At 47.1% G+C, this 26,603-nt stretch overlaps 1 protein-coding gene across 1 annotated transcript; it reads left to right on the forward strand.

The window, feature by feature from the left end:
* Positions 1-15,612: 15,612 nt before the first annotated feature.
* On the forward strand, positions 15,613-24,636 carry LOC116975131 (cytochrome c 2-like). The gene is made up of 3 exons (XM_033023866.1): positions 15,613-15,726; positions 24,201-24,376; positions 24,458-24,636. Exons 2-3 carry the CDS (start codon positions 24,208-24,210, stop codon positions 24,604-24,606), a joined length of 318 nt encoding a protein of 105 aa, XP_032879757.1. The 5' UTR covers positions 15,613-15,726; positions 24,201-24,207; the 3' UTR covers positions 24,607-24,636.
* The last annotated feature ends 1,967 nt before the right edge of the window (positions 24,637-26,603 follow it).

Raw genomic sequence — 26,603 nt, forward strand, 5'->3', positions numbered from 1 at the left:
ATCAAATGCTAGAGGGCATAGCTTTAAGGTGTGAGAGGCAAAATTTAAAGGAGACTAGACCAAGTGCAGACCCGTTGGGTCTGCTCCCCCAACGCAAGATTCCATCGCTTACCTGTTCCCCCAATGCAAGCCATTCCCCCAACGCAATATTGCACCACTCACGCATAGCCCCCAACTGTGCAGGCGCCGCTCATTTGTCCTCATCCACCAGCAATCCCTCCTCCTCCTCTTCACCCTCCCTCTTCAATCCCTAGAGAGGGAGGGGGGGGGGGGGTAGAGAGGGAGGGGTGGTAGAGAGGAAGGTGGGTAGAGAGGGAGTTGAGAGGGAGGGGAGGGGGGCATAAAGAGGGAGAGGGCGTAGAGAGGGAGGGGGGGTAGAGAGGGAGGGGGTAGAGAGGGCAGAGAGGAAGGGGGAGGGCTAGAGATGGAGGGGAGTAGAAGGAAGGGGAGGGAGTGGAGAGGGGCAGAGAGGGAGAGGGGTAGAGAGGGAGGGAGGGAGGGAGGGAGAGGGAGAGGGCGGAGTAGAGTGGGGGGGAGGGAGGGTAGAGAAGGAGATGGGAGGGGGTAGAGAGGGAGGCGGGTAGAGAGGGCGGGAGTGAGAGTAGATAGGGAGGGAGCATCTCCCTCCTCCACCCCTCCACCCCTCCCCACCTCCACACCCCCCCATCGCCCTCTACCACACCACTCCCCACCTCATCTCCCTCCTCCTCATTTCCCTCATCTTCCTCCCCTCACTCCCATTCCCTGCCCCAGGACCTACCCAGGTCGTAGAGCAGCTCCAGGACCTGGAACTGCCTGGTTCTCGTTCTCGACCCGGCCCTGGCTGTAGACTCCAGCCGTCAGCTTGGCCGCCGCCTGGTCTCCAGTGCAGACCCCGACTTCAATCTCCGGGCTCGTCCCTGACCCTGGACCCAGGCTCGTCCTTGTTTCCAGCAGCAGCTTCTTTCTCGACCCTGGTCATGGCCCCATCCCAAGACCTGGGCTCGGCTCTCACTCCAGCTCGAGCACCAGGCTCGGCTCCAGCCAGGGCCTGCGGCATCACCCTGGCCACTAGGTTTCGGGAGTTGGGCGCCGGCAGCCGCTGCCACTCCTCGTTCACCGAGAGCGTTGGAGTGCCCCTCTCTCCCGGAGTGTCCCGTCCTGCCTTGCGTGTGCATTGTGACATCAATCGTGGTTTTTTTTGCGAATTGGGTGAGTTTTTGGGGCTGTTTTTAAAATTAAAAGGATTAATATCATCGGAAATATAGGTGGGAATGCGATGGGAAGGTGGTTATCACCACAACGGGGAAATAGTGAGCAGGATATGTGAAAATGGGAAGGCTGTGGCCTAGTGTTTGGAAGAAGATAGGAAACGCAGATTGACACATCGTTGGTGAAATCACAAACAATAGGAAGAGTTTTAGTATTATAGAGATGTGCGGGACATGTACTTTACACAGAGGATGGTAAGTACCTGGAATGTGCTGCCAGGAGGTGGTGTTTGAGGCAAATATGATAGTGGCATTAATGAAACCTTTAGAGGAGGCATGTGGATATGCAAGGAATGGAGGGATATGGATTATGTGCAGGCAGATAAGAGGCGGTCTTTGCAACATGTTCAGCACAGACATTGTGGGCCTCCCCCACTCTCCCTCCTCACCTTTAGTAATATATATATATATATATATAGATTAAAAAAAAAGAGGATAATCAAGAAGGTAGGACCGCTAAAGGATCAAGGAGAGAATTAATGCTTGGGGATGGAGGCAAGATAATAAACAACGACTTTGTACCCGTTGGGTCCCTATCAGATTCAGATTCAGATTCAATCTTTATTGTCATTGTGCAGTGTACAGGACAGAGACATCGAAATGCAGTTAGCATCTCACCCAGAAGAGCGAACATAGAATAATGATAATCACACGGGAGGTCTGGTCACCCAACGCAACCCGTTCCCCCAACGCAATATTCCAGCACTCACCCGTTCCCCCAACGCAACCCGTTCCCCCAATGCAATATTCGACCACTCACCCAGAGCAGCCGCCGCCACTCCTCGTTCACCGTGAGCGCTGGAGTGCCCCTCCCTCCCGAAGTGTCCCGCCCTCCTTTACGAGTGCATTGTGATGTCAATCTTTTTTTCCCCAAAATGGCTGTTTTCGGGCTATTTTTAAAACTTTAAATGATTAATAACTATGGAAATACAGGTGGAAATGCGACGGGAAGATGTCTGACGCCTTGACGGGGAAAATGTGAGAAGAATGTGTGAAAATGGGAAGGCTGTGGCCTAGTGTTTAGAAGAAAATAGGAATCAACCAGCTATTCACACGCACACACACAGCCACAAACAAGACAAAGACTTTTAGTATTATAGAGATAGCTGATAGGTAGATAGATAGATAGATAGATAGATAGATAGATAGATAGATAGATAGATAGATAGATAGATAGATAGATAGATAGATAGATAGATAGATAGATAGATAGATAGATAGATAGATAGATAGATAGATAGATAGCTAGATAGATAGAGCTGCTTGCCGTGTAGCTGCTTGCAATGTAGCTGCTGCTGCTTGCTGCTGCTGGCACCAACGATGGCAGCCACGGTGTACTGCTCCTTGCTGTTTTGTATGTGTTTGTTCGTTTGTGTCGTCAGTGAAACCCTACAAAGATAACTTTCACGAGAGAGGTAATCATAAACATCGGACATATGGTACCTCCAAACATCGTTCCGGATTTCTCTCACTCGCTGGATTATTTGGACATACTAGTCAGCGGGGCTGTGGCTGCGTTCAAGATCGTGAGACGGAGGAGGATCCGTGGGAAGCACTTTGAAGCACTCACCCGACTCCAGCGACGAGGATCACGCACACCACTTCCGAGAATATTCCTGGCAAACGTACGTTCTCTCAAGAACAAAGTGGACGAACTGCAACTCATGCATTGGACAAACATGGACATCTCTCGAGCTGCTGCCCTGTGTTTCACCGAGACCTGGCTTTGTGAGTCGACCCCGGACAGCGCGCTGCAACTTGCTGGCTTCCAACTTCACAGAGCGGATCGCGAAGTGGAGGCAGCAGGGAAATCAAGAGGCGGTGGAATATGCTTCTATACCAACCAGGAATGGTGCAGCGACATCACGGTACTGTTACATTTCTGCTCTCCCAACCTAGAATCCCTCTTTATAAACTGCAAACCTTCTACTCTCCGAGGGAATTTAACTCCTTTATTCTCGCTGTGGTTTACATTCCCCCCCCCCCCAAGCCTGCGTACGTGAGGCGCAAATGCAACTCGCTGATCAGGTAATGAGAGTAGAGAGTGACTTCCCGGACTCAGGTAATGAGGGTAGAGAGTGACTTCCCGACTCCATGGTCATTGTTTTGGGGGACTTTAACAAAATTAACCTCAGTCGTGACCTTCCAAAAAACAGACTTCATGTTACCTGCCCCACCAGAGGGGAGAGAACACTTGATCACCATTATACGGCAATCAAGAACGCATATCGCTCTATTCCCCTGGCGGATCTGGGTCTCTGATCATCGTCCAGTTCACCTTATTCCGACCTACAGGCAGAAACTAAAAGCTGCTAAGCCTGTGGTCAGAACAACGAAAAGGTGGACAAGCGAGGGCATTGAGAACCTACAATCCTGCTTTGACTGCACAGATTGGAATGTGTTCAGGGAAGCAACCACAAGCCTCGATTAGTATACAGACACTGTATCATCATATGTCAGCTTTTGCGAGGACAGTTGCATTCCAACTAAGACCCGGACATGGTTCAACAACAAGAATCCCTGGTTCACAGCAGAACTCAGACAGCTCCGACGGTCTAAAGAGGAGGCCTACAGGAGCGAGGATGCAGACCTCTACAGGCACGCCAAGTACAAACTGAGAAGAGGAATCAGAGCTGCCAAGGAAAGGTACTCTGAGAAGTTGAGGAGCAAGTTCTCGGCTAGTGACTCTTCTTCAGTTTGGAAGGGCTTACAAGAAATTACCAGCTACAAGAGGAAAGCCCCCCGCTCTTTGGACAATCGTCAGCTGACCAACGACCAGAATGAGTTTTACTGCAGGTTTGAAAATCAGAAACGTAACCCTGGTACCCCCTACTCTCCCTCCCCAACCAACACAGCCAGACCCTAGTCTGCAAAGAATGGACCCTGCACCCTCTCCTTCCCATTCACCACTTCACACCTACTTAAGGCAAGACCCTGTATGAAGGTATGAAAAGACTGGACCATTTCCCACCACAACCAACACTTCACACCCACTCACAGCCTGACCTCAGTCTGCAAACACTGGGCCCTTCTATACCCACCCCCCTTTCAATCACTACACACCCAATTACTTACACCCTCCATGCTGAACAACATCACTTCATCAATAATAAAAATAGAGGAGGTGGAGAGTCATTTCAGAAGACAGAAAAGCCAGAAATCTCCAGGACCTGACAATGTTTCCCCCTCTAGACAATAGACAATAGACAATAGGTACAGGAGTAGGCCATTCGGCCCTTCGAGCCAGCACCGCCATTCAATATGATTATGGCTGATCATTCCCAATCAGTACCTCGTTCCTGCCTTCTCCCCATATCCCCTGACTCTGCTATTTTTAAGCCCTATCTAGCTCTCTCTTGAAAGCAATCAGAGAACCCGCCTCCACCGCCTTCTGATTCTCTCAAGCTCCGTGCGAAACAACTGGCACCGGTCTATACAGACTTTTTTAACCAGTCCCTGCAAACATGTACTGTCCCTGCCTGCTTCAAAGTCTCCACTATTGTCCCTGTACCCAAAAAGACACGGATTACTTGTCTTAATGACTACAGGCCTGTCGCACTGACCTCTGTAGTCATTGTAGCGGCAGATTTTTCATATCTTTCAGGTAATTAGCACCCTAGCCACTAATTGGATGAGAATGGATAAGGGGAATATCTTCGGTACGCGATATTCTGCATCCTCGCTCCTGTAGGCCTCCTCTTTAGACCGTCGGAGCTGTCTGAGTTCTGCCGTGAACCAGGGATTCTTGTTGTTGAACCATGTCCGGGTCTTAGTTGGAATGCAAGCTGCCTCAGAGACCTTCAGATCTTCTCCATTCATAAAGCTTCAGCACACAGTCTTTTAATGAATATTTTCTTTATTGTAGATAGAAAACAGTAAGATACATCCAAGGTTTTTCCGACTTGTTACGGCAATCTTCTTCGAACTCCAGCTCATTACATCAGATATTAGAAAGCTCCTCGTGTCTCCATAACAATGACATGCCTTGACATGCATGACATGGTCGAAGGATTAACCTTCTCCATCGTCTCTCCAAAACGAATCTAAAAACTAAACTTCTGCGCAAGCAGTTAAGCTGCAAACACGCTCTAAGACACGTCATAAATCCCACCCACATTATAACAGGCAGTCTAAAATTTAAAGGCACATGCCATCCACAATGACATGCAAAACAGGCCAAATGGCCACTACATACTGGCGATTATCAATAAACATCAAAAATGTGGCCATAAAGGCTTAACATACATCAAAATCAAAATCAAAAGATCAGGGAATAAAACCCTGTGGCTCCTCGTCGGGAAATCAAACCCCGGTCTCCCGCGTGACAGGTGGGGATACTAACCACTATACTACCGAGGAATAAATAGCATGCACTATATATCTACAATCACAATTCTTCATCGACTCTTCCATCTTCACTTTCGCCTTCTGGAAGCAAGCACAACTTAGTTATTAATCTTATTACAACAATGGTTTAATTCAAAGTCATATCGTGCATACCAATCCCTTAAAATAAGGCATGGTACCCAGTATATAGTCCAAAGGATAATAGTCCAAAGCTTTGAGAGCATGAAACGTCTTCCTCCATGTCCGATCAACTCATTGATGTGTTGTAACAGCAATGTTGAAATATGAAAATCCTTCAAAAGAATAACAGGATCTTTAACAATAAAGTTCACCGTTAAGTTTGATTTAACGTCCGAATCTTTAGCAGAGATTTCAAATCCCAGCTCAAGCTTTGGCCATTCTCTGTCTGGCTTGCAGAGAGATTTTAATTCATTGATCCATTTCTTTTCGCTTAAGAAACAGTTCACTGTCAGTTCTCTGGAAACTTCATTCGCAGAATTTTCTTCTGTGTCAATATATTTCAGTTGCACCACATTAGTAACTCCCAATGCTCTCTCCATTGGCATATCGTGTCTGTCCAAGTCCAACTCTCTGGTTTCTTTGGCTCTGTCATCTAGTGGAATGCCTTCACAATTGTCGCTGTCCCACTTCGAAAGTATAAATCTTCCCTTATTGCAAAGAGAAGTCAGATGTTCTACTGGTAGAATTGCTTCCTGCACAGTAGGCCTAGATTTTAAGCAATCATTCTTGTAGAAGTTATTCTTCAAAGAGATTCTTCTTTCATGAATTTTACTCTTCTCGCCAAACTTTTGTTTGAAAGTCTGGGTACTTTGCTCTGCTATACTACGATTATTTGGCAGATTAACACTTTCTTGTTTGAAAGGTAAGTTCTCACAACAGTGTCCATCAGTTTTCACTGAATAGTTCATAACATCCATGATGGTTTGCTAGTACTTTCATTAGAGTCATGATTGGATTGCTTCATCACCGGCTTTTCTAATTCATCATTGGACATTTGATTAATAGCAATGGCATCACAGTTCTTCTGATTCCCGATTTTGTGGTTCCTTTTCAAGGAGCCATAGATAACCCATCCAAGTCGGGTTCACCTTGGCTCCTAACAATCTGTATAGGTTCCAAAGCCTTCAAAACATTCATTCCGATCAGTAAATCAACACTAGAATCTATTTCAGATATCTTGACATCCTTCAGGTAAGGCCATTGCTGTAAGACTTCACATCTGGGTACATTTTGACGACCAACAGACATTGTTTCATGTGTAAAAACATCTGAAATTGGAATAAAATGATCTTCATCCAAACTGGATATCTCCATACTCGTAATGCAATGACTCATGCTCTCTTCATCTTCATTCATGGTACGTAATCAAATTTTAGTCTCTTCTCTGATATTCAGCCTTCTCGTCAGGCTTTCTGTGCAAAAGGTAGTCGAACTTCGATGATCCAGAAAAGCATTTGTTTGCAACACTGCATTCGCCTTGCTGTTCCTTACTTGCACTGGTAAGATGGAAAAACTACGAATTTCAACCCCGGCCCCAATATGAGCAGATACCTGAGGCGAGGTGGTAGCATTTCTAGTAGTTGTCTTCTCGCCCTCTTCTGTTTGTTCCAGTTCTTCTTCTGCTTCTTCTTCCCGGTGCTCTGACAGCTCTTCTTCAATGTGAAGTGCTTCAGGGTGATATTGATTGCATTCATAACAAATTATAGGACTCTTACAGTCTCTTACCATATGTCCCTTTTTCAAACATCCAAAACAGATTCCCTTCTCTTTCAAGAAATCCATCTTTTCTTCATATTCTTTCATCTTGAATCTACGACATCATCTTATGGTGTGACCAGCTTCATCACGTTGCTTGCTAGTAGACACCTTTCTTTTTCTTTCATCTGTCTTTTCCACAGACACGGTCGTGATAGCAAAACTACTTTTCTTAGGTTGAGATCTTTCTTCGGTTTTGGTAAAAGTAGAACCTTTATAAGTTGCAAGTGTTTTGCGATCTTCAATAATCCCGTTGCATGAGTCTGACATGTACCGTACTTCTCTTTCTAAAATTCCACCAGGTCTGGTAGCCTGGCTACTTGTTTGCTCTTATCTCGTATTTCACCTGCCCTATCTCTCCACTTTTCTCTCATTCTTCTGGGCAACTTGTTAATGATGATTCTCATATTACTTGCAAGATTCATTTCCTCCATGTAGCCAAGATTTTTCATCGAGCTGCAACATCTTCTCAGAAATATTGCATATTCACTCAATTTTTCCACATCTTCTGGCTTGATTTCTTTCCAAGCATGGGCCTTTTCAATGTATGCATTCGCAATCCTCTGTTCATCACCAAAGCGTTCCTTTAGTAATCTTCTCGCCTTTTTATAGCCCTGGTTGCCTGGCTCCATCTGACAACTTTCTACAAGCACCTTCACACTTCCTTTTGTGTACTTCACCAGAAATCGTAAGCGCTCTTTTTCATCCTTAACTTTCGTCTCTAATACCTCCTCTAGTGCCCTTACGAAAGTTTCATACTCCAAAGGATCTCCACCATACGTAGGAATTTCAACTGGTGGCAGAATGAGAGAGGTATTTTGTCGAACTATAATCTCGTTGAATTCAGATTGCCTATTCAACAGTGCCAATAATCCATCCTGAAAACTCTGTCTTGGCTCCACCTGTTCATAAACAGGTCTTGGCTCAAACAGACTTGTTCGAGCCCGTGCCCTAGGCCTTGGAAAAGCGTGATCCACTGGTCCATCTCGAAACTGTACGGATGTTCCCATAGTAGCTAGTTTCGTTCTAGCACTCATTTGCTGAGATGAAGTTTTACCCATCTTCCTCTGTTCCAATGGGTTTTCAAAGCCTAAAAATCCGGTGGACCTCGATTGTGGAATTGATCCAACTGCCAATTCATTTCGAGCAGTTTTTCTTCTTGGTCCAGAACTCATCGTCCTTGACGATCTAGAGCTTCATCTTGACCCTTGACTTTCCAGTATGTCCTTCCTGGTTTTGGCCACCACCATCTTTATGTCTAATTCCAGTTGTTCCTGACATCGCGCCATCTCTTCTTGCTGTCGCTTCAACTCTTGCTGTCGGGCCTTCTCTTCTTGTTGTCGGGCCTTCTCTTCTTGCTGTCGGGCCATCTGTTGCATCATCTCTTCTTGCTGTCGGGCCATCTGTTGAATCATCTCTTCTTGCTGTCGGGCCATCTCGTGTTTTTTCTTCATGGCATCCGCTTCTATTGAGAGCACTGCTAACTCAGCCTTCGCTCCCAATTGAGCAGAAGCCCTCGAAACCGAACTGGCTGAGCAACCAGATCTGCGGCCTGATCTTCGTGAAGATACATTTGAGATACTATCTCCCGGTTCTATATCATCACCTTCTTCTTCTTCATGCTTAGTATCTTCTTTTCTGCTACATTTACTTTTGTCAACTTGCGCTAACCATGCTTCTGCAACATCCATGAATTCATCATAATACTCCGTATTTTCTGAATCCCACATAATGTCTTTCACGTTCCTCTTGAGAACGCTCTGCTTCCAGCAGTGTGTCCTGCTTCTCTTTCAGCTCCTGGTTAAGGCTACGTATCAGGCGCAATTTATCCTCCACCTTCTCCTGGTTAGCTTCTGATTCCATGAGTATCTTCACACTTTCAAATAGCCTTCTAATCCTCTTCCACAACTTGTTCCTATCCAATTCAGTCTCCTTGAGAACATGAATTCGACCTTTCTCAGTGAGTTTAACTTGTCTGGCTGGTCTTTCTCCACCATGTGCTCCTTCAAGCAGCAAGCTATCTCGTCGTCTAAATTCATCTTCCATTCTGGCACCTTGTTGCTTCGCACTTCCAGCTACTAAGCTCGTCACTTGTGACATAATTTCAGATAACCACTTCTCTGCCTTTTTCTTGAAACCATTGAATATCTTCTTCGTGTATTCATCCCACTGGGTATGTCTTCTGCGTTCTTCCCAAGACAGCACTGAACACAGCAGTACATTCTGTTTCTTGCCAACCTCCTGGTAGAGATTCCATAGTTGGCTCATATTAGATTTCACCTTGATCACGTTCTGTTCTGATTCCATTAGTTTCTTCTGTGTATCAATTAATCTGGTCACCTGCAACCATAATTCATTTCTCTCTTTCTCAGTTTCCCTCAAACAGGCAGCATGTGAAATATCTGTTTCTTCAAGTTGTCTGGGTCTTTCTTCATCACCACGTGGTTCATCTGGCATAGCTCTGCGTTCATCTTCTAAATTCATGATTTAAAAGAGGCCTTGGCAGATTGCCAAGTCTTTAAATTAGTCGAAAAAGTCTCTGCTTCTCAGCGACTTTGTTTTTGTCAACAATTTCTTCCAAAACTAAAAACATACTGATAATGTAGAGAACACCAGGTGCAAAATGTTGCTCTAATTCAATGGAATGCTGGCTTATCAGGAGCAACTCCAAACAATCCAAGGTCGGTCTGCTTTCCCCAGACACGCTGGAGAAAACAGCTTCTGAGTTCTGTTACAGAAGTCTTTTAATTAAAGCCGTAATTTTAATTCAAAGAGTAATAATCGATTCATACTCACAAATCCAGTGATATGTCTTCAGATGCGTCCCGATGCTGTTAATAGACCTCAAGGCTTTTCCTGGCCGAGATCTTATCTTCAGTTCCACGACTGGAACCAGTCTTCTTTGGCTATGCCTCTCCGAGGTCTTAGCCTGGTCGTCCTGCTCTGGCTGTGCCTCTCCGAGGTCTTAGCCTTCTTATCTTCAATTAAACCTTCTATCCCACTCTCTGGGACTGGTATTTCTTCTTCAGTTCCACGACTGGAACCAGTCTTCTTTGGCTATGCCTCTCCGAGGTCGTAGCCTTGACGTCCTTCTATGGCTGCGCCTCTCCGAGGTCTTAGCCTGGTCGTCCTCTCTGGCTGTGCGACTCCGAGGTCATAGCCTTCTTATCTTCGATCTTCTATCTTCTGTCCCACTCTCTGGGACTGGTATTTACTCCCCTTCGACTTAATGTAGCGGCAGATTTTTCATATCTTTCAGGTAATTAGCACCCTAGCCACTAATTGGATGAGAATGGATAAGGGGAATATCTTCGGTACGCATGCAAGCTGCCTCAGAGACCTTCAGAGCTTCTCCATTCATAAAGCTTCAGCACACAGTCTTTTAATGAATATTTTCTTTATTGTAGATAGAAAACAGTAAGATACATCCAAGGTTTTTCCGACTTGTTACGTCAATCTTCTTCGAACTCCAGCTCATTACTTCAGATATTAGAAAGCTCCTCGTGTCTCCGTAACAATGACATGCCTTGACATGCATGACATGGTCGAAGGATTAACCTTCTCCATCGTCTCTCCAAAACGAATCTAAAAACTAAACTTCTGCGCAAGCAGTTAAGCTGCAAACACGCCCAAAGACACGTCATAAATCCCACCCACATTATAACAGGCAGTCTAAAATTTAAAGGCACATGCCATCCACAATGACATGCAAAACAGGCCAAATGGCCACTACAGTCATGAAGACACTTGAAAGGCTTGTGCTGGCCAAGCTGAAAAATATCACGATCCCCCTGCTGGACCCTATGCAGTTTGCATATCGGGCCAATAGATCTGTGGACGATGCAGTCAACCTGAGCCTGCACTTCATCCTACAACACCTAGACCGCCAGGGGACCTATGCGAGGATCCTGTTTGTTGATTTTAGCTCTGCATTCAACACCATTGTGCCAGAGCTACTACACTCCAAACTTTCTGAGTTGACTGTGCCTGAACACCTCTGTCGGTGGATCACCAGCTTCCTGACAGACAGGAAGCAGCAAGTGAGGCTAGGAAAGGACATCTCGGACCCGCAAATGCTCAGCATAGGAGCACCGCAAGACTGCGTACTCTCTCCTCTTCTCTACTCTCTCCACACCAACGACTGCACCTCCACAGACACCTCTGTCAAGCTTCTCAAGTTTGCGGACGACACAACCCTGATTGGACTGATCCAGGATGGGGAGGAATCTGCCTACAGACAGGAAGAATCACAGCTGGCGTCCTGGTGCCATCCCAACAACCTAGAGCTCAATGCTCTTAAGACAGTGGAATTGACTGTAGACTTTTGGAGAGCTCCCCCTCCCCTCACCCCACTCACCATCAACAACACCACAGTCACATCTCTGGAGTCTTTTAAGTTCCTGGGAACCATCATCTCCAAGAACCTTAAGTCGAGGGCTACCATCGACTCCAGAGTAAAAAAGGCACAAGAGGATGTACTTCCTACGGCAGCTGAGGAAGCACAATCTGCCACAGGCAATGATGGTCCAATTCTACACGGCCATCGTAGAGTCTGTTCTCACCTTCTCCATCATGGTCTGGTTTGGCTCAGCCACCAAGCATGACACCTGGAGGTTGCAGCGAATCGTCCAATCAGCTGCGAAGGTTATTGGCTGTAACCTTCCCTCCATTGATGAACTGTACACTGCATGGGCCAGGAAGCGAGCGGACAAGATCATCTCTGACCTCTCTCACCCTGGCCACAAACTCTTTGAATCACTTCCCTCTGGAAAGCGACTCCGGACTGTCAAAGCTGCCACAGCCAGTCATAAAAACAGTTTTTATTCACGAGTAGTTGCTCCACTCAACAGGCAAAAATCTGTAGCCTCTCTTTGATCTGGTATTTTGTTGGTTCACATGCTTGATCAATGGTGTTTTATCATTAATGTTTTATTATTATTAATGTTTTTATGTTTTTCTGAGTCATTCGTATCTGCCACTGTATGTCATGTTGTTACTTGTGGGCGGAGCACAAAGGCAAATTCCTTGTATGTGAATACTTGGCCAATAAACTTACTTAAAATGGGACCCGTTGGGTCCCTGTCACACGGGAGGCATGGTCCCCCAACACAACCCGTTCCCCCAACACGATATTCGCCCACTCATCCATAGCACCCAAGGGAGGCCTGGTCCTCCAACGCAACCGCTCTCCAACATTACATTCCACCACTCACCCATTCCCCCAATGCAAACCGTTCCCTCAACGCAATATTCTACCACTCACCCATAGCCCCCAACTGTGCAGGTCGGCTCTCCCTCATATTAAACTTTTTTAAAAATGCAATTCCACTTCCATTTTTTAATTCTTTAATGTGATGTAAATGCCACCGACAACGCCATCTTTCGTTATCCAAATCTAATCATTAAACTTTTAATTTAGAGAGCAATTAAAAGGCTTTGCAATCACATATGTGCTGGGTTAGGCTGGCAGTTTCTTCCCCTGAAGGACATTTGCTGCCAAGGACTCAAGGTCCTGGGATAGCAACATTGTAGCCGGTAGGGCGGGGGGTGGTGATGTCACTCGCAACGCGATCAAGACAAAGTGGGCAGAGGAGGGGGGTAGAGGAAGGGGGGCGAGGAAGGGTGTCGAGGAGGGGGAGATGGGGGGGTTGAAAGGGCTACGTCTTTTGAATATGGGGGGGGAGGGAGAGGTGGAGGGGACGTCACTCGCAGCGCGCAGATCCAAGACGGCAGCACGCAGTGCCATTGTGACATCAGCCAAAGCCAGACGTTTTTTTTCAATGTTTCTTCAGATTTGTGAACATTTTGATTAATAACTCGAGAAATAAAGCAGGAATTTTTCAGAAGACGATTTTTGGAGTCCACGGGATAAATCTCTACCGGCATATGTAAAAATTTTACCGTTAGCGCGCTGTTTTTTTGAGAAGATGTGATTATACACACACACACACACACACATCCAAGATCAGAGTTTTATAATTATAGAGATATGGATGGATGAAGTCGATCCCATAAATTGGTGGGTGGGAAAGCTGACCTTTTTTAAAAAAAAACTGAAGAGAGAAAACAGTAAACCGCACACTGACATTAGTAATGGAAAAAATGTTATAAATGTTATAAGCTATTGTCAAACTTGGGATTACAGGACATTTGGAATATATCAATTGAAAATCAATTGAACATTGGCTGACAGGTAGGAAACAGGCAGTACGAATAAATGTATTTAGCGACAGGCGATAACTAGTGGTGTTCATCAAGGATCATCAAGGATCAGTGTTACAACAATTCACCATTATATATCAGTGATTTGAAATGAGGTGATCAAATTTGTTATTTCAAAGATTGCGGTTGATACTTGGGGTGGGATTGCAAATTACGTGGAGGATGCAGAGGCTTCAAGTTCCTTTAGACAAATTAAATAGTATTATGTTGGTAAATGTGAAGATGTATTTTGTAAATAATACTTTGCGGAGTGTTAATGTACACAAAAATCGGTGTTCTTCACCATCAGTCATTGAAAGCAAACATATAGGTGCAGCAAGATAGCAATTAGCATGTTGGGCTTCACTGCAAGAGGGTTTGAGTACAAGCACAAAAATGTGTAATTGTACTTTTAAATTATGCAGGTCTTGATGATATCCCACCTGCATTTTGGGACTAATTGTAGTGGGGGGGGAGTGAAAGCTGGAAAAGAGGTGGGGACAGTGCAGAGCTAGGTAAGTAAGGAGGGTGGACACAAATGAGGGTTTGATTGGAAGATGATAGGACAAGGGTTTGAGATGAAAAGGAGGCAAATAGATAAGGGGAGAGGTGTGAAATGTAAAGCCACAGGGTGAAGGGGAAATGAATAGATGAAGGGGAAATGAAGATGGGGCGAGTAGAAGGGTCAGACAGTTGGTGAAATTGCTGCAGTTTTACAGGCCTTTGTTTTGGAAGATTAGATCATATGGCCACCAGCAGGAACTAACTGCCTGGATACAGAATTGGCTTCATGGAAGGAGGTAAAGGGTGGTGGTGGAAGGTTGTTTTTCAAACTGGTGTGCCTCAAGCATTGGTGCTGGGCCCATTGCCATTTGTTGTTTATATCAACGATTTAGATGAGAACGTGCAAGGCATGATTAGTAAGTTTGCAGTTGACACAAAAGTAGGTGGTATTGTAGACAGTGAAGATGATTATCAAAAATTACAGCAGGATCTTGATCAGTTGGGCAAGTGTGTTGAAGAATAACTAATGGAATTTAATGCAGATAAATGTGAGGTATTGCATTTTTGAAGTCAAACCAGGCAGGACCTTCAAAGTGAATGATATGGCCCTGGGGAATGTTGTAGAGCAGAGGGATCAGATGGATTTAGTAGTATAGGGGCGTCACAGGTAGAGATGGTAAAGAAGGCTTTTGGTACATTGGCCTACATCAGTCAGGGTATTGAATTGGGGCATTATGTTACAATTGTACAAACGCTGCTGGGGCCACATTTGGAATATTATAGGAAGGATGTTGTTCAGTTGAAAAGAGTGCAGAGAAGATTTATGAGGATGTTGCCAGGACTCGAGGCCCTGAGCTAGAAGGAGAGATTGGGCAAGCTGGGACTTTATTCCTTAGAGCACAGGAGGCTAAGGGGTGATCTTATAGAGGTGCATAAAATCATGAGGTGAATTGATAGGGCGAATGCAATGTCTTGCCCTGGATAGGGGAACAAAGAACCAGAGGACATTGGATAAAGGAGAGGGAAAAGATTTAATAGGAACCTAAGGGGGCATTTTTTTAATGAAATGAGCTGCCAGAGGAGGTAGTTGAGGTAGGTACTCTCACAACTTCTTTGAAAGACACTTGAACAGGTACGTGGATAGGAAAGGCTGAGAGGGATATGGACCAAATGTGGGCAAATGGAACTAGCTTAGATGGGACGTCTTGGTCGGCATAGACGAGTTGAGGTGATTGGGCTGAAGGGCCGGTCTTAGGAAAGGGAGGGTGGAAAGACGTTACCAAAAATTGGAGATTTCAGTGTTCATACCTTTGGGTATTAAATGACAGAGCAGGATCGAAGGCCTTCTGCTCCGATGTTTATGCTTATACATCTGATATGAGCTCCAGGCGGTTCGCTGCTCACTGGAAGCAAGTGGCTGAGAGCAAAGATACTAGAGGAGCATCCTTTGGCTGAGAGCACCAGTGATCCTCCCATTGTGACGCGGGCGGGGGGCGCTGTTGCCCCGGGTTTCCCTCGCGGGCGCCGGCTGCTACGTGCCGGGGTGGGTCGCGCCCAACGGCTGTGCCGCGTGTGTGGCGGCGAAGGCAGAGGCCGAGGCCGAGGCGGCCGCAACGGAGCCGCCGGCTGTCCGTCCGTCCGACCGCCGGTCAGTACATCCAACCGCGCCGCTTTCACTCCCGCTCCCACGGCTCGGAAACTGTTCTCCTGTGCAGTCTTGTCCGGGTGGATGATTTGTTTCCACCCCGCGTGTCCCGGGACCCGCCACACACCGGTGGGGAGGGAGGGAGGGAGGAAGCCGTTGGGCGGGGTGGATGGTGTGCGGGAACAAACGTTGGCATCAATGATAACATCGTGCACCTTCGGCTACTGTTGGTTTGAGGGAAAGAGCTTTTGACGTTCTCCTTTCTCCATTTACACGGCTTTCGGCGAATGAAGACCGGGTTCTCGCTATTACCCCCGATGCCCTTTCTCCACAAGAAGAGGTTTGGGATCAAGGATTCTCCAGGGTCGATCTTTTTTTTTTCCTTTGCGAATATCCTCGAATCCTTTCTCCTGTTAATTCCCTGTGACGGTGCTCAGGGAGTATCGGTCTCAGGGATCACTGCCAAGCCGATGAACAAGGTGGACTTCCCATCAGAGCTGACCAAATGTAATTGGGGGCCTCTCTGTTGGTTTGAGAGAGGACACTGATGCAGGTCTTCCAAATATAGATTTAAGAACACTTGAGAGAAGTCACCAATGTTGCCCCTGCAGGATCTTCCAAATCTACTCAAGCAGATTTCAAAAGACTTGAGATAAGCCATCGATACTGTCCCTGCAAAATCTTCCAGATCTACTCAAGTAGATTTCAAAACACTTGAGAGAAGCCACCAATGGTTGTCTCTTCCAGACCTACTCAAGTAAATCACAGGCACATACACTCAAACAGAAAAAATATATATATACACACCATTTTTGCATAAATTACACATAATATGTCTAAAAGAAAGACTGTGCGAAAAAACAAGATATTAGTACAAAACATAATTGTAAAAAAACAAGTCTATGGTAATGCAAGAGGAGGACCATCGTGTTCTGTTGTGATATGATTTGTGTTATGCAGGTTCCAGAACCTGATAGTTATAGGAAAGTAACTGTTCAAGACCCTGGTGGTGTGGGACTTCAGGCTCCTGCCCTATGGTAGCAGCGCAAAGAGGGCATGATGCTGGGGATCTATGGTGATAGATGCTGCCTTCTTTAGGAAGTGCTCATGTAAATGCTTTAATTAGAGGGAAGGCCTGTGATAGACCAGGCTGAGGTCACCACTCTGTGCAGCCTCTTGTGTTCCTGTACATTTGAATTGCCATACCAGGCTACAAGGTAACAAGCCAGGTTGCTTTCTACAATACATCTGCAGAAGATTGTTAGAGGATTCAGAGATACAGCTAATCGTTTAAACTTCTAAGATAGACGAGGCGCGGGTGCAGTTTCTTATGATTGCTGTGCCCAAGGGAGGTCATCCATGATGTTCATGCCCAGGAATTTGAAACAGCAAACTCTCGCCATCAGTGACCCACCAAAAAAAAACTGGCACACGATCTGCCAACTTCCCCTTTCAACGATTAATAATTTGGTCTTTTCGATGTTGAGTTAGAGTTGTTGCGGCAACACTCAACCAGGTGTTCTATCTCTCTCCTGTACGATGAATCATCACCACCAGTAATTCAGCCAACCACAGTAGAGTCGTCAGTGAATTTATAGATGGCATTGGTGCTTAGCCACATAGTCTTAGATGTAAAGAGAGTAGAGCAGGAGGCTAAACACTTAGCCTTGAGGCGCACCTGTGTTGACGATCAGCGAGGAGGAGTGGTTGTTGCTGATTCACACTGATTGAGGATGGAAATTTGCCGAAGGTTGCATTCTCTTTCAGTAGCAACCTTTTTCCTTCTAGCAGCTGGACATCTTGTGTTAAAGTATTATTGATGAAACCATGGTAGGTTGACAGATTGTATTTTGTAGATGGTACACAGTATAGCCACAGTGCATTGGCAGTGGAGGGAGTGAATATTAATGTTTCCGGGTGCAGTTTAAAAGACTGTTTTTTCTCAGCGGTTGTTGTACTCTTAAGTGTTGTTGCAGCCGCACTCATCCAGGTAAGAGAATAGTTTTCTATCATATTTCTGGTGAAAAGTCTTTTACACCAGATTTTTCCAGCCACACTATTTAGTTTGTGCCTCTGAGGATATTGCCACTCCCTTTGATTCTGTCAATTATTTAGTTTTTTTAGTTTAGTTTAGAGATACGGCGTGGTAACAGGCCCTTCAGCCCACCGAGTCCACACTGTCCGATCCCCGCACATTAACATTACTCTACACATTACTCTACACGCACTAGAGAAAATGTTCAATTTATACCAAGCCAATTAAGCTACAAACCTGTCCGTCTTTGGAGTGTGGGAGGAAATCGAAGATATCGGAGAAAGCCCTTGCGGTCACGGGAAGAACGTACAACTCTGTACAGACAGCACCCGTAGTCGGGATCGAACCCGGGTCTCTGGCACTGCAAGCGCCGTAAGGCAGCAACTCTACCGCTGCGCCACTCTGCCGCAGTTATTATGGGGTTGTTATGTTTAGTTGTAAAAGAATGGTTAAGAGACCTCTGTATTAATTTGCTCTTAGATCTCCTCGTATTAGCAAGTAAGGTGGAGTTCAAATGGCGTCCCACAGATTGTCCTAAGAGAATGATGCTATCCAAAAACTGCAAGCAACTCCACAACTCCCCTTAAACATTCCAAAACAGGGCAACGACTAAGTGCTGCCCTTATGTTTTGTCCTCTTACTATCTGTAAAGGAGTTAAGTCTGACACACTGTAACTTTACTGAGTCTTTAATAAAGGCACATGTCAAACACGTCCCAGTACTGACTGCATCTAGTCTTCAGGCGTACTGGAACCAAGGGAGGAGCAAGGGGAAGATATCACAGTTATACTGAGATGACTGGGCGTGGTTAGTGGTATTGAGGTAGCTACATTATAGGTTGCATGCATAAACCATCTACATCCTTTCCCTTAGAAATCTAAAATTGAAGTTATAACAGTGGCAGTGTGATTATACAACACATGCGAATTTAAACGAAATCACCGTAGCGGACAGGAGGTTTGACAACCCGACCCGAGCGTGTGCGTATAGCACCATCACCCTCCCCACCACATAGAAGAGGAGGCGGAGCAGTAGCAGCCGGGAAGGAGAAAGTCGGCGGAGACCCAACCGGGAATGCGGGAGGTGACCCAACCGGCACAGGTGATCCAGGAGGAGGAGACGGGGGAGAAGGAGGAGAAGGAGAACGAGCAGGGGAGGAGATCATCTGCCCGAAACCAGGAAGCGCAGAGGGAGGAGAACGCGGCAAGCGAACTGACCGGGGCATGCAGGGAGCTGTGGGGTAATTAGTAATGACAGGCTTGAAACGCAACGGAGGAGCGTAGGGATCCGCAGGAGGAGGCAGAGGCTCGTTAACGGCCAACAGGTGCTGGCGGCTCCGGCGGTAGATAGTTCCATCAAAGTCCACCAGGTAAGATCTCGGGGAAGTGTCCACACCAACAACGGTTGCGAGTCGGGAGAATCCGGTGGCTGTCTGCATGCGGACGACCTGGCCAGGCAGTAGTGTTGAGAGCGGGCGGCAGGACTTGTCGTGAGAGCGGCGCTGTACCTCATGCTTGTGAGCAATCCGTTGCTGAACGGCAGCAGGCTGGAAGACCTTGGGCATCAGGGATTGTTGGGCGATCGACATCGGTGGGCGAAGCACGCGGGACATCAGACGCTGGGCAGGGGATCGCATGGTAGGGTCCCGTGAGATGTTGCGAAGGTTTAGTAGACCCAGGTAGAAGTCACCATTGGAGAGACGAGACTGCTCGAGCAAATTCTTGGCACTGCGGACAGCTCGCTCGGCTAGGCCGTTGCTCTGCGGGTATTCGGGGCTGCTGGTATAGTGAGTGAAGTTCCACTTCACAGCGAAAGCCTGGAATTCTGCACTGGCGAACTGACGGCCGTTGTCGGTCTGCAAGCGGACCGGGGATCCAAAGGTAGCAAAGTGTCTGCGCAGCTTACTGATAACCATTTCAGAGGTGATAGCAGGGAGAAGGTCCACTTCGAACCAGTTGGAGTATGAATCAACCAACACCAGGTAGTGCGTGCCTCGCCATTCGAATATGTCAGCAGCCAGCGAGGTCCAGGGCATGGCAGGCGCAGGCTGCTGCAGAAGTGGCTGGCGCTGCTGATGTGGGGCAAGAGTGTTGCAATCAGGACAGGAGGCTACTCGGGCTTTAATGTACTTGGCCATGCCGGGGCAATAGTATTGTTCTTGGGCATGTGAGACGGTGGCATCGGCTCCGGGATATATAACCATATAACCATATAACAATTACAGCACGGAAACAGGCCATCTCGACCCCTCTAGTCCATGCCGAACACATAATCTCCCCTAGTCCCATATACCTGCGCTCAGACCATAACCCTCCATTCCTTTCCCATCCATATAACTATCCAATTTATTTTTAAATGATAAAAACGAACCTGCCTCCACCACCTTCACTGGAAGCTCATTCCACACAGCTACCACTCTCTGAGTAAAGAAGTTCCCCCTCATGTTACCCCTAAACTTCAGTCCCTTAATTCTCAAGTCATGTCCCCTTGTTTGAATCTTCCCTACTCTCAGTGGGAAAAGCTTTTCCACGTCAACTCTGTCTATCCCTCTCATCATTTTAAAAACCTCTATCAAGTCCCCCCTTAACCTTCTGCGCTCCAAAGAATAAAGCCCTAACTTGTTCAACCTTTCTCTGTAACAAATGCCCCATGTGGGCAGCGTTGTAGTACAAGTCGTATAGGGAGGCAGGGACGACCACCTTGTGACCCTTGATGATGATGCCGTCCCAGAGCACAAGCTCGTCGCGGACCAGAAAGAAAGGGTGGGCGCCCGCAGGCAGTGAGGTGCGTCTGCTGGGCCACCCCCGCTGGATGACAGCTGCGAGCTGTTGCAGGTCGGGGTCGTTGGCGGTGTGCTCAACCAGGCACTGCAGCTGCTTAGAGGGAACAAAGTTGACATTGAGTACCTGCAGATCCTCCTGCTCGTAGGGGTGCCTGTCACAGGAGGAGCGGGGGGCCCGGGACAGCGCGTCGGCCACATGCATCTCGGTGCCCCTCTTGTACACGATCAGAAAGTCGAACCGCTGGAGCTGTAACATCATGCGCTGGAGTCTAGCTGGAGCGATATGGATAGGCTTATTGAGGATGTTCACCAAGGGTTGATGATCCGTCTCGACGGTGAACCTGGTACCGAAAAGGAAGTCCTTGAACTTGGAGCAGGCGAATACAACCGCAAGAAGCTCCTCGATTTGTGCATAGCGCTGCTCAGTGTCTGTCATGGTACGCGAGGCATAAGAAATGGGCTGCAGCGAGCCGTCATCATGGAGTTGCAGGCAGGCAGCACCGAGTCCGAAGCGGGAAGCATCACACGTAACTACAATTGGATGTTGCAGATCGAAAAACTTGAGAGTCGGTGTGCTAATCAGCTTTGTTTTGAGAAGGTCGAAAGCCTGCTGGTGTTGGGGAAACCAGGACCAGGCAATGTCTTTTTTCGTCAGTTGCCTCAGGGGTGCGCTCAACTCGCTGAGGTCGGGGATGAACTTTCCCAAATAGTTGACCATGCCCAGGAAACGCTGCAGGCTGGTCACGTCGGTCGGGGCAGGCAGCTCGGAGATAGCGTTGGTCTTCTGCGGATCAGGTTTCAGCCCGTGGGCTGTGAAGATGTGGCCAACATAGGGTACTTCAGCTACACGGAACTTGCACTTTGACGGGTTAAGTTTTAAGTTGATCTGGCGAGCGCGGTCTGGAATCCGTCGGAGGTTGTGGTCGTGCTCAGCAGCATCTTTCCCATAAACCAGGATGTCATCCACGATAATGGCACACGGCAGGCCGGCAAACAGTTGCTCCATGGAGCATTGAAACACTTCGCTAGCAGAGTTGATGCCGAATGGCATCCGCAAAAATTTGAATCTTCCGAAGGGGGTGCCAAAAGTGGTTAAGTCTGAGGAGTGTTTGTCTAGAGGTATTTGCCAGAATGAGCTCCTGGCATCAAGGACAGAGAACACCGTGGCCTGACCGACCTGGGCAGCAACATCTTCTACAGTCCTCATGGGGTAATGAGGACGTCTTATTGCCAGATTTAAGTCTTTGGGGTTGATGCACACCCGTATCTCGCTCTTACCCTTCTTCATGGTGGCGACCATGGTGGAGACCCACTCGGTGGGTTCGCTGACAGCTTCAAGCACTCCCATGTCAACCATGTTCTTCAGCATGGCTTCGACCTTGCCCTTCATGGCAAATGACACCCTGTGTGGAGCACTGACCACTGGTACAACCGACGGGTCAGTTGCGATCTTGTATACAAGGGGCAGCTTACCCAGTTCATCATCGAATAGGTCAGGGTACTCGGAGAGTGGATTCAGCATCACCCGCACTTCGTGGACAGTACGGTCAAAGGACACCAGCCCGAGATCCTGACAAGCCTGATTGCTCAACAGAGTCACACAGTCACAGTCAAGAATGAAAAACGACAGGTCACGCAAAGATTTCTTCAGCACACAGTGGAAGGTGGCCCTCCCCACAGGTTTTAGCTCCTCTCCCCCATAAGCACGCAATATGGAGCGATCAGCAGTTAACAGCTCATTATTCCTTATCTTCCTGAACAGGGATGTTGACATAACATTCACCTTCGCCCCCGTGTCCAGCTTAGCAGTGAAGGATTTGTTGTTGACAGTGACAAGCACAGAAGGATCGGGGAGGCGAGATTGATTATGAAGGAGAGAATAAACACTGGCATCTCCCATGGAAATACTGGGCTCAGAGTCGAGGGCAGTGTCGACAGAAGACTGGGAACCGAATTCGTTATCAACTTGTTGAAGGTTGTTTAAAACTTGTCTGGGAGCTGGAGGAACATTCCCACGGGAGCGACAGGCAGCTGAGAAATGGTTCAACTTCTTACAGAAATTACAAGCTTTACCAAATGCTGGGCACTGCGACTGCATAGAGTGGACATAATTGCAGTTGGGGCACTTCTTGACAAGCGGGACCCGAGCGGCATAAGTCAGCCGCGGTGCAGGGCGAACGTTGTCTTGCTTGCGACGGGGCATAGCAACACCAGTCAGATTAATAGCCCGATTGTCAGATCCCCGCTGCCCATGTAGCGGGGCAACCACCTCAGCTATTCGGCAGCCTCAGTCAGGGTGAGATCCGGTCTTCGCAGCAGCTCCGCTCGTAGCTTCTGATCTAGCATGCCGATGACCAAAATATCTCTGGTGAGCTGATCACGCATGTTCTCGAAGCGGCACCGCTGAGCAAGGTAACGCAGGTCAGCGATAAAACATTCAACAGGTTCATCAGGCTGCTGTTTCCTTGTAAAGAATCTAGCCCGTTCCAATGTACGGTTGGAGGGCAAGTCACAAATCTCCGCAAACTTGCGTAAGAGACATACCGGGTCGTTGGCAGATTCCGCCGGCTCGACGACCTGGTCGTTGTCATCCAGGACCGCTGGATTGTAAGTGAAAGCCTGAGCACGCTTCATAGCATCGGGACCGGCAAGGTTCAGCAGGAGTGAGGCTTTGACCGCATCAGGGTCGTTTCGGTGCACGATGTTGATGAAGTGGTTGTAGTCCATCACGAAAGTAGCCCATCGCTCCGCAATGTCAGCGTTAAAGACAAGGGGAGAGGGCTTGCGGCACGAGAATGCCATGGTAAATAGGGAATTAAGCACTAGTAAAACTAGGAGCAAATAAAACCCGATAAACAGGAGGCGCGCGTTTAACTTACAGACTCCATGTAAAGGAGTTAAGTCTGACACACTGTAACTTTACTGAGTCTTTAATAAAGGCACATGTCAAACACGTCCCAGTACTGACTGCATCTAGTCTTCAGGCGTACTGGAACCAAGGGAGGAGCAAGGGGAAGATATCACAGTTATACTGAGATGACTGGGCGTGGTTAGTGGTATTGAGGTAGCTACATTATAGGTTGCATGCATAAACCATCTACACTATTCAAAAATAATTTACCATTTACAATGTAGATAGTTTCCTATCGTTTTAAAGGACTATAGTTTTCAGACTCAGTCGAACAACTGAAAGTATGGTGAATATGCATTATATTGTCACAAGTAACATTCAGTGTTAGGGAAACAAATAATGTGGGAGGTTAGTTTAAAGTTACTTCCACATGATTTAAAAAAACCTACAATCTTAAGTAGCTATTTCTAATTCAGCTCCTCTATCGAAAGTTGATGTATACTGGAAATGTCTGTCAAGTATAAATAGGTATGAGACCGAGATATGATGCCTCGTTTTGCTTTGTGAAATTGAAATGCATGGATGTAAGGGAAAGAAAAATCAGCCTCACTAAATTAGATTATGATTTGTCTAGGTAACCAACAAATCTATTTTTCTGATTAGCATGTGAATAATAAAACGTTCATTAAAAAAAATATATATTTTATTTACAATTTACAGAAAGACATGTTAAAATTAATTTTAAAATTTGACAGAAAATTTCTGTAATTCACGTGAAATGTCTAATGTTTCCCACTTTGTCACATTAGTATCTAAATGGCTGATCCAGAGAAAGGAAAGAAAACCTTTGTGCAAAAATGTGCTGTGTGCCACACCATTGACAAGGGTGGAAAACATATGGTTGGACCTAATCTCTGGGGTATTTTTGGACGTAAAACTGGATCTGCTGCAGGATATCACTACACTGAAGCAAACAAGAATAAAGGTAATGCAATTTTGACTGCAACTTTACTGCATACATTTTGTTATTACTTGTCCCCAATCTAAATTATCCGTTTATATGCAGGGATTACATGGGGAGAGAATACCCTAATGGAATATTTGGAGAATCCTAAAAAATACATTCCTGGAACAAAAATGCTGTTTGCTGGTCTCAAGAAGAAAAGTGAACGCACTGACCTAATTGCTTATTTAAAAAAAGCATCATCATCATGAATAAATCCTTTAATAAAATGTTTAATTTAATTTTGAAATGCATTTTATCTGGGCAGTCATCTGAAAATTTAGAGAGACGTTAATAACTACAATAAATTACCTGCTTATCGCATTCAATGTTAATTTGTCACTTGATATTCACTACTGTTAACTATATCCAAAATAACGTTAGATACTTTTGAAAATGTATAGTGTATAAAATATATTAGCACAATCACATTCAGTTTAGGCCATATGTTCCCTTGAATTTACAAACAAATTGCCTTGTTTTGAAGTGTAGTCAGGAATTATCTATTGAATTATTGCTAAGAACTTTTGTTTCTTAAACAATAAAATCAGTGCACTCCTGTAGCATTCTTCACATCTTCCAACTTCTGAGTGTAAGAGGGAATTTCATTTTTTTTTTCAATACAGCAATTTAAGAATGTTCTAAAATAATTGTTTCCCTTTAATTTCCTCTCAGTTGAGCATTACATCAAGAAATCTATACTTAACTAAAACTCTCATCTTGTCCTCTTCCAGTTTGCGTTGTTTTTAAATTTATGCAAAAACGGTATCCGATAGTGCTACGATATTTCGCCACCTTACTCACCGTTCTCCTGTGCTCCAAGCAGATAAATATTTGTCCGATCGGTGGAATATTACAAAAGTTATGAAGGTTTAAAAATCGTAAGATCAGCAGATTGGTCTTCTCTCCTGTCTGTCACCAGGAAGGCAACGCCCCTTCTGGCACCCGCTGTCAATCACCGGGACGAGGAGAATAAAGCCTTGAATGCAGGGCTGAGTCCAGAAACTGTGAGTCAGTGAGTCCAGAAGCCGTGAGTAGTGAGTCCAGAAGCCGTGAGTCATTGAGTAGTGAGTCCAGAAGCCGTGAGTAGTGAGTCCGGAAGCCGTGAGTCTGAGTAGCGAGTCCAGAATCCGTGAGTCAGTGAATAGTGAGTCCAGAAGCTGTGAGTCAATGAGTAGCGAGTCCAGAAGCCGTGAGTCAGTGAATAGTGAGTCCAGAAGCAGTGTCAGTGAGTAGCGAGTCCAGAAGCCGTGAGTCAGTGAGTGAGTTCAGAAGCTGTGAGTCCAGAACTCAGCCGGCCCAGTGTGCGGAGACGGCACGGTGTGCGGAGCCTGGCCGACTACGACGACGACTGCTGCAACCTCGAGATCCTGGGGAAGTGAGGAGTGAGAGTGGGGGGATTGAGGGGGCCGGGTTCTAGCGAGGCACATCACCCTCGCCCACACACCCCCAACCCCTCCCCTCGCACACCACCCCCCAGCGGCAGGCCGCAGCAGTGCTCCCCCCCACTGGCCCCTGTCAGGCTGTCTCCCTCCCCCGACTACGGAACACTCCCTCCGGCCCACACCTGAAGCCTCCCCGTCCCCAGCTGCAGGTCTATACCAAGAAGTCCATTTGGCCCACAATGCGAACTAGCCCTCTGGAAACCAGTCCATTTGGCCAACAACGCCCATACTAGCCCTCCAGAAAGCCCCCTCCACTGGCCCATGCCAGAAGCCCACCCCCTCCCGCGTCTGAAGGATGCTCCGACCCCCGCCTGCAGCCGTCCCCGTCCCCAGCTGCAGGACGCTTCCACCCCCACCGGCCCCCGCCTGAAGCCGTCCCTGTCCCCAGCTGCAGGATGCTCCCGACCGGCCCCCATCCTGAAGCCGGTGGGGAGCGGCAGCGGAAGGCGATGGCAGCAGAAGGCCACCGCAGCGGCAGGCAGTGGCAAGCCAGAGTCGCGGTTGGTCACTGCAGTGGTAAGCCAAGGCTGCACTCCCTTACCACCGGCCCCCGACAACCCCCGCCTGAAGCCGTCCCCCTCCCCTTGCTGCAAGACTCTTTCTCCCACCCACCGGCCCATACAGCCCCCGTCCTGAAGCCGTCCCCCTTTCCCGGCTTCCGGATGCTCCCCCCTCCCCCACCGGCTCCGACACCCCCCGCCTGAAGCCGTCACCCTCCCTCGGCTGTAGGATGCTCCCCTCACCAGCCCCCGACAGCCCCTGCC

Source organism: Amblyraja radiata, chromosome 7, assembly GCF_010909765.2.
Source record: "Amblyraja radiata isolate CabotCenter1 chromosome 7, sAmbRad1.1.pri, whole genome shotgun sequence".
NCBI classification, from domain to species: domain Eukaryota; kingdom Metazoa; phylum Chordata; class Chondrichthyes; order Rajiformes; family Rajidae; genus Amblyraja; species Amblyraja radiata.

Coding starts and splice junctions, on each gene's coding strand:
- LOC116975131 (XM_033023866.1), top strand. CDS start 24,208: ATGGCTGATCCAGAGAAAGGAAAGAAAACCTTTGTGCAAAAATGTGCT. Junction 24,377..24,457: donor TGAAGCAAACAAGAATAAAG/GTAATGCAATTT, acceptor GTTTATATGCAG/GGATTACATGGGGAGAGAAT.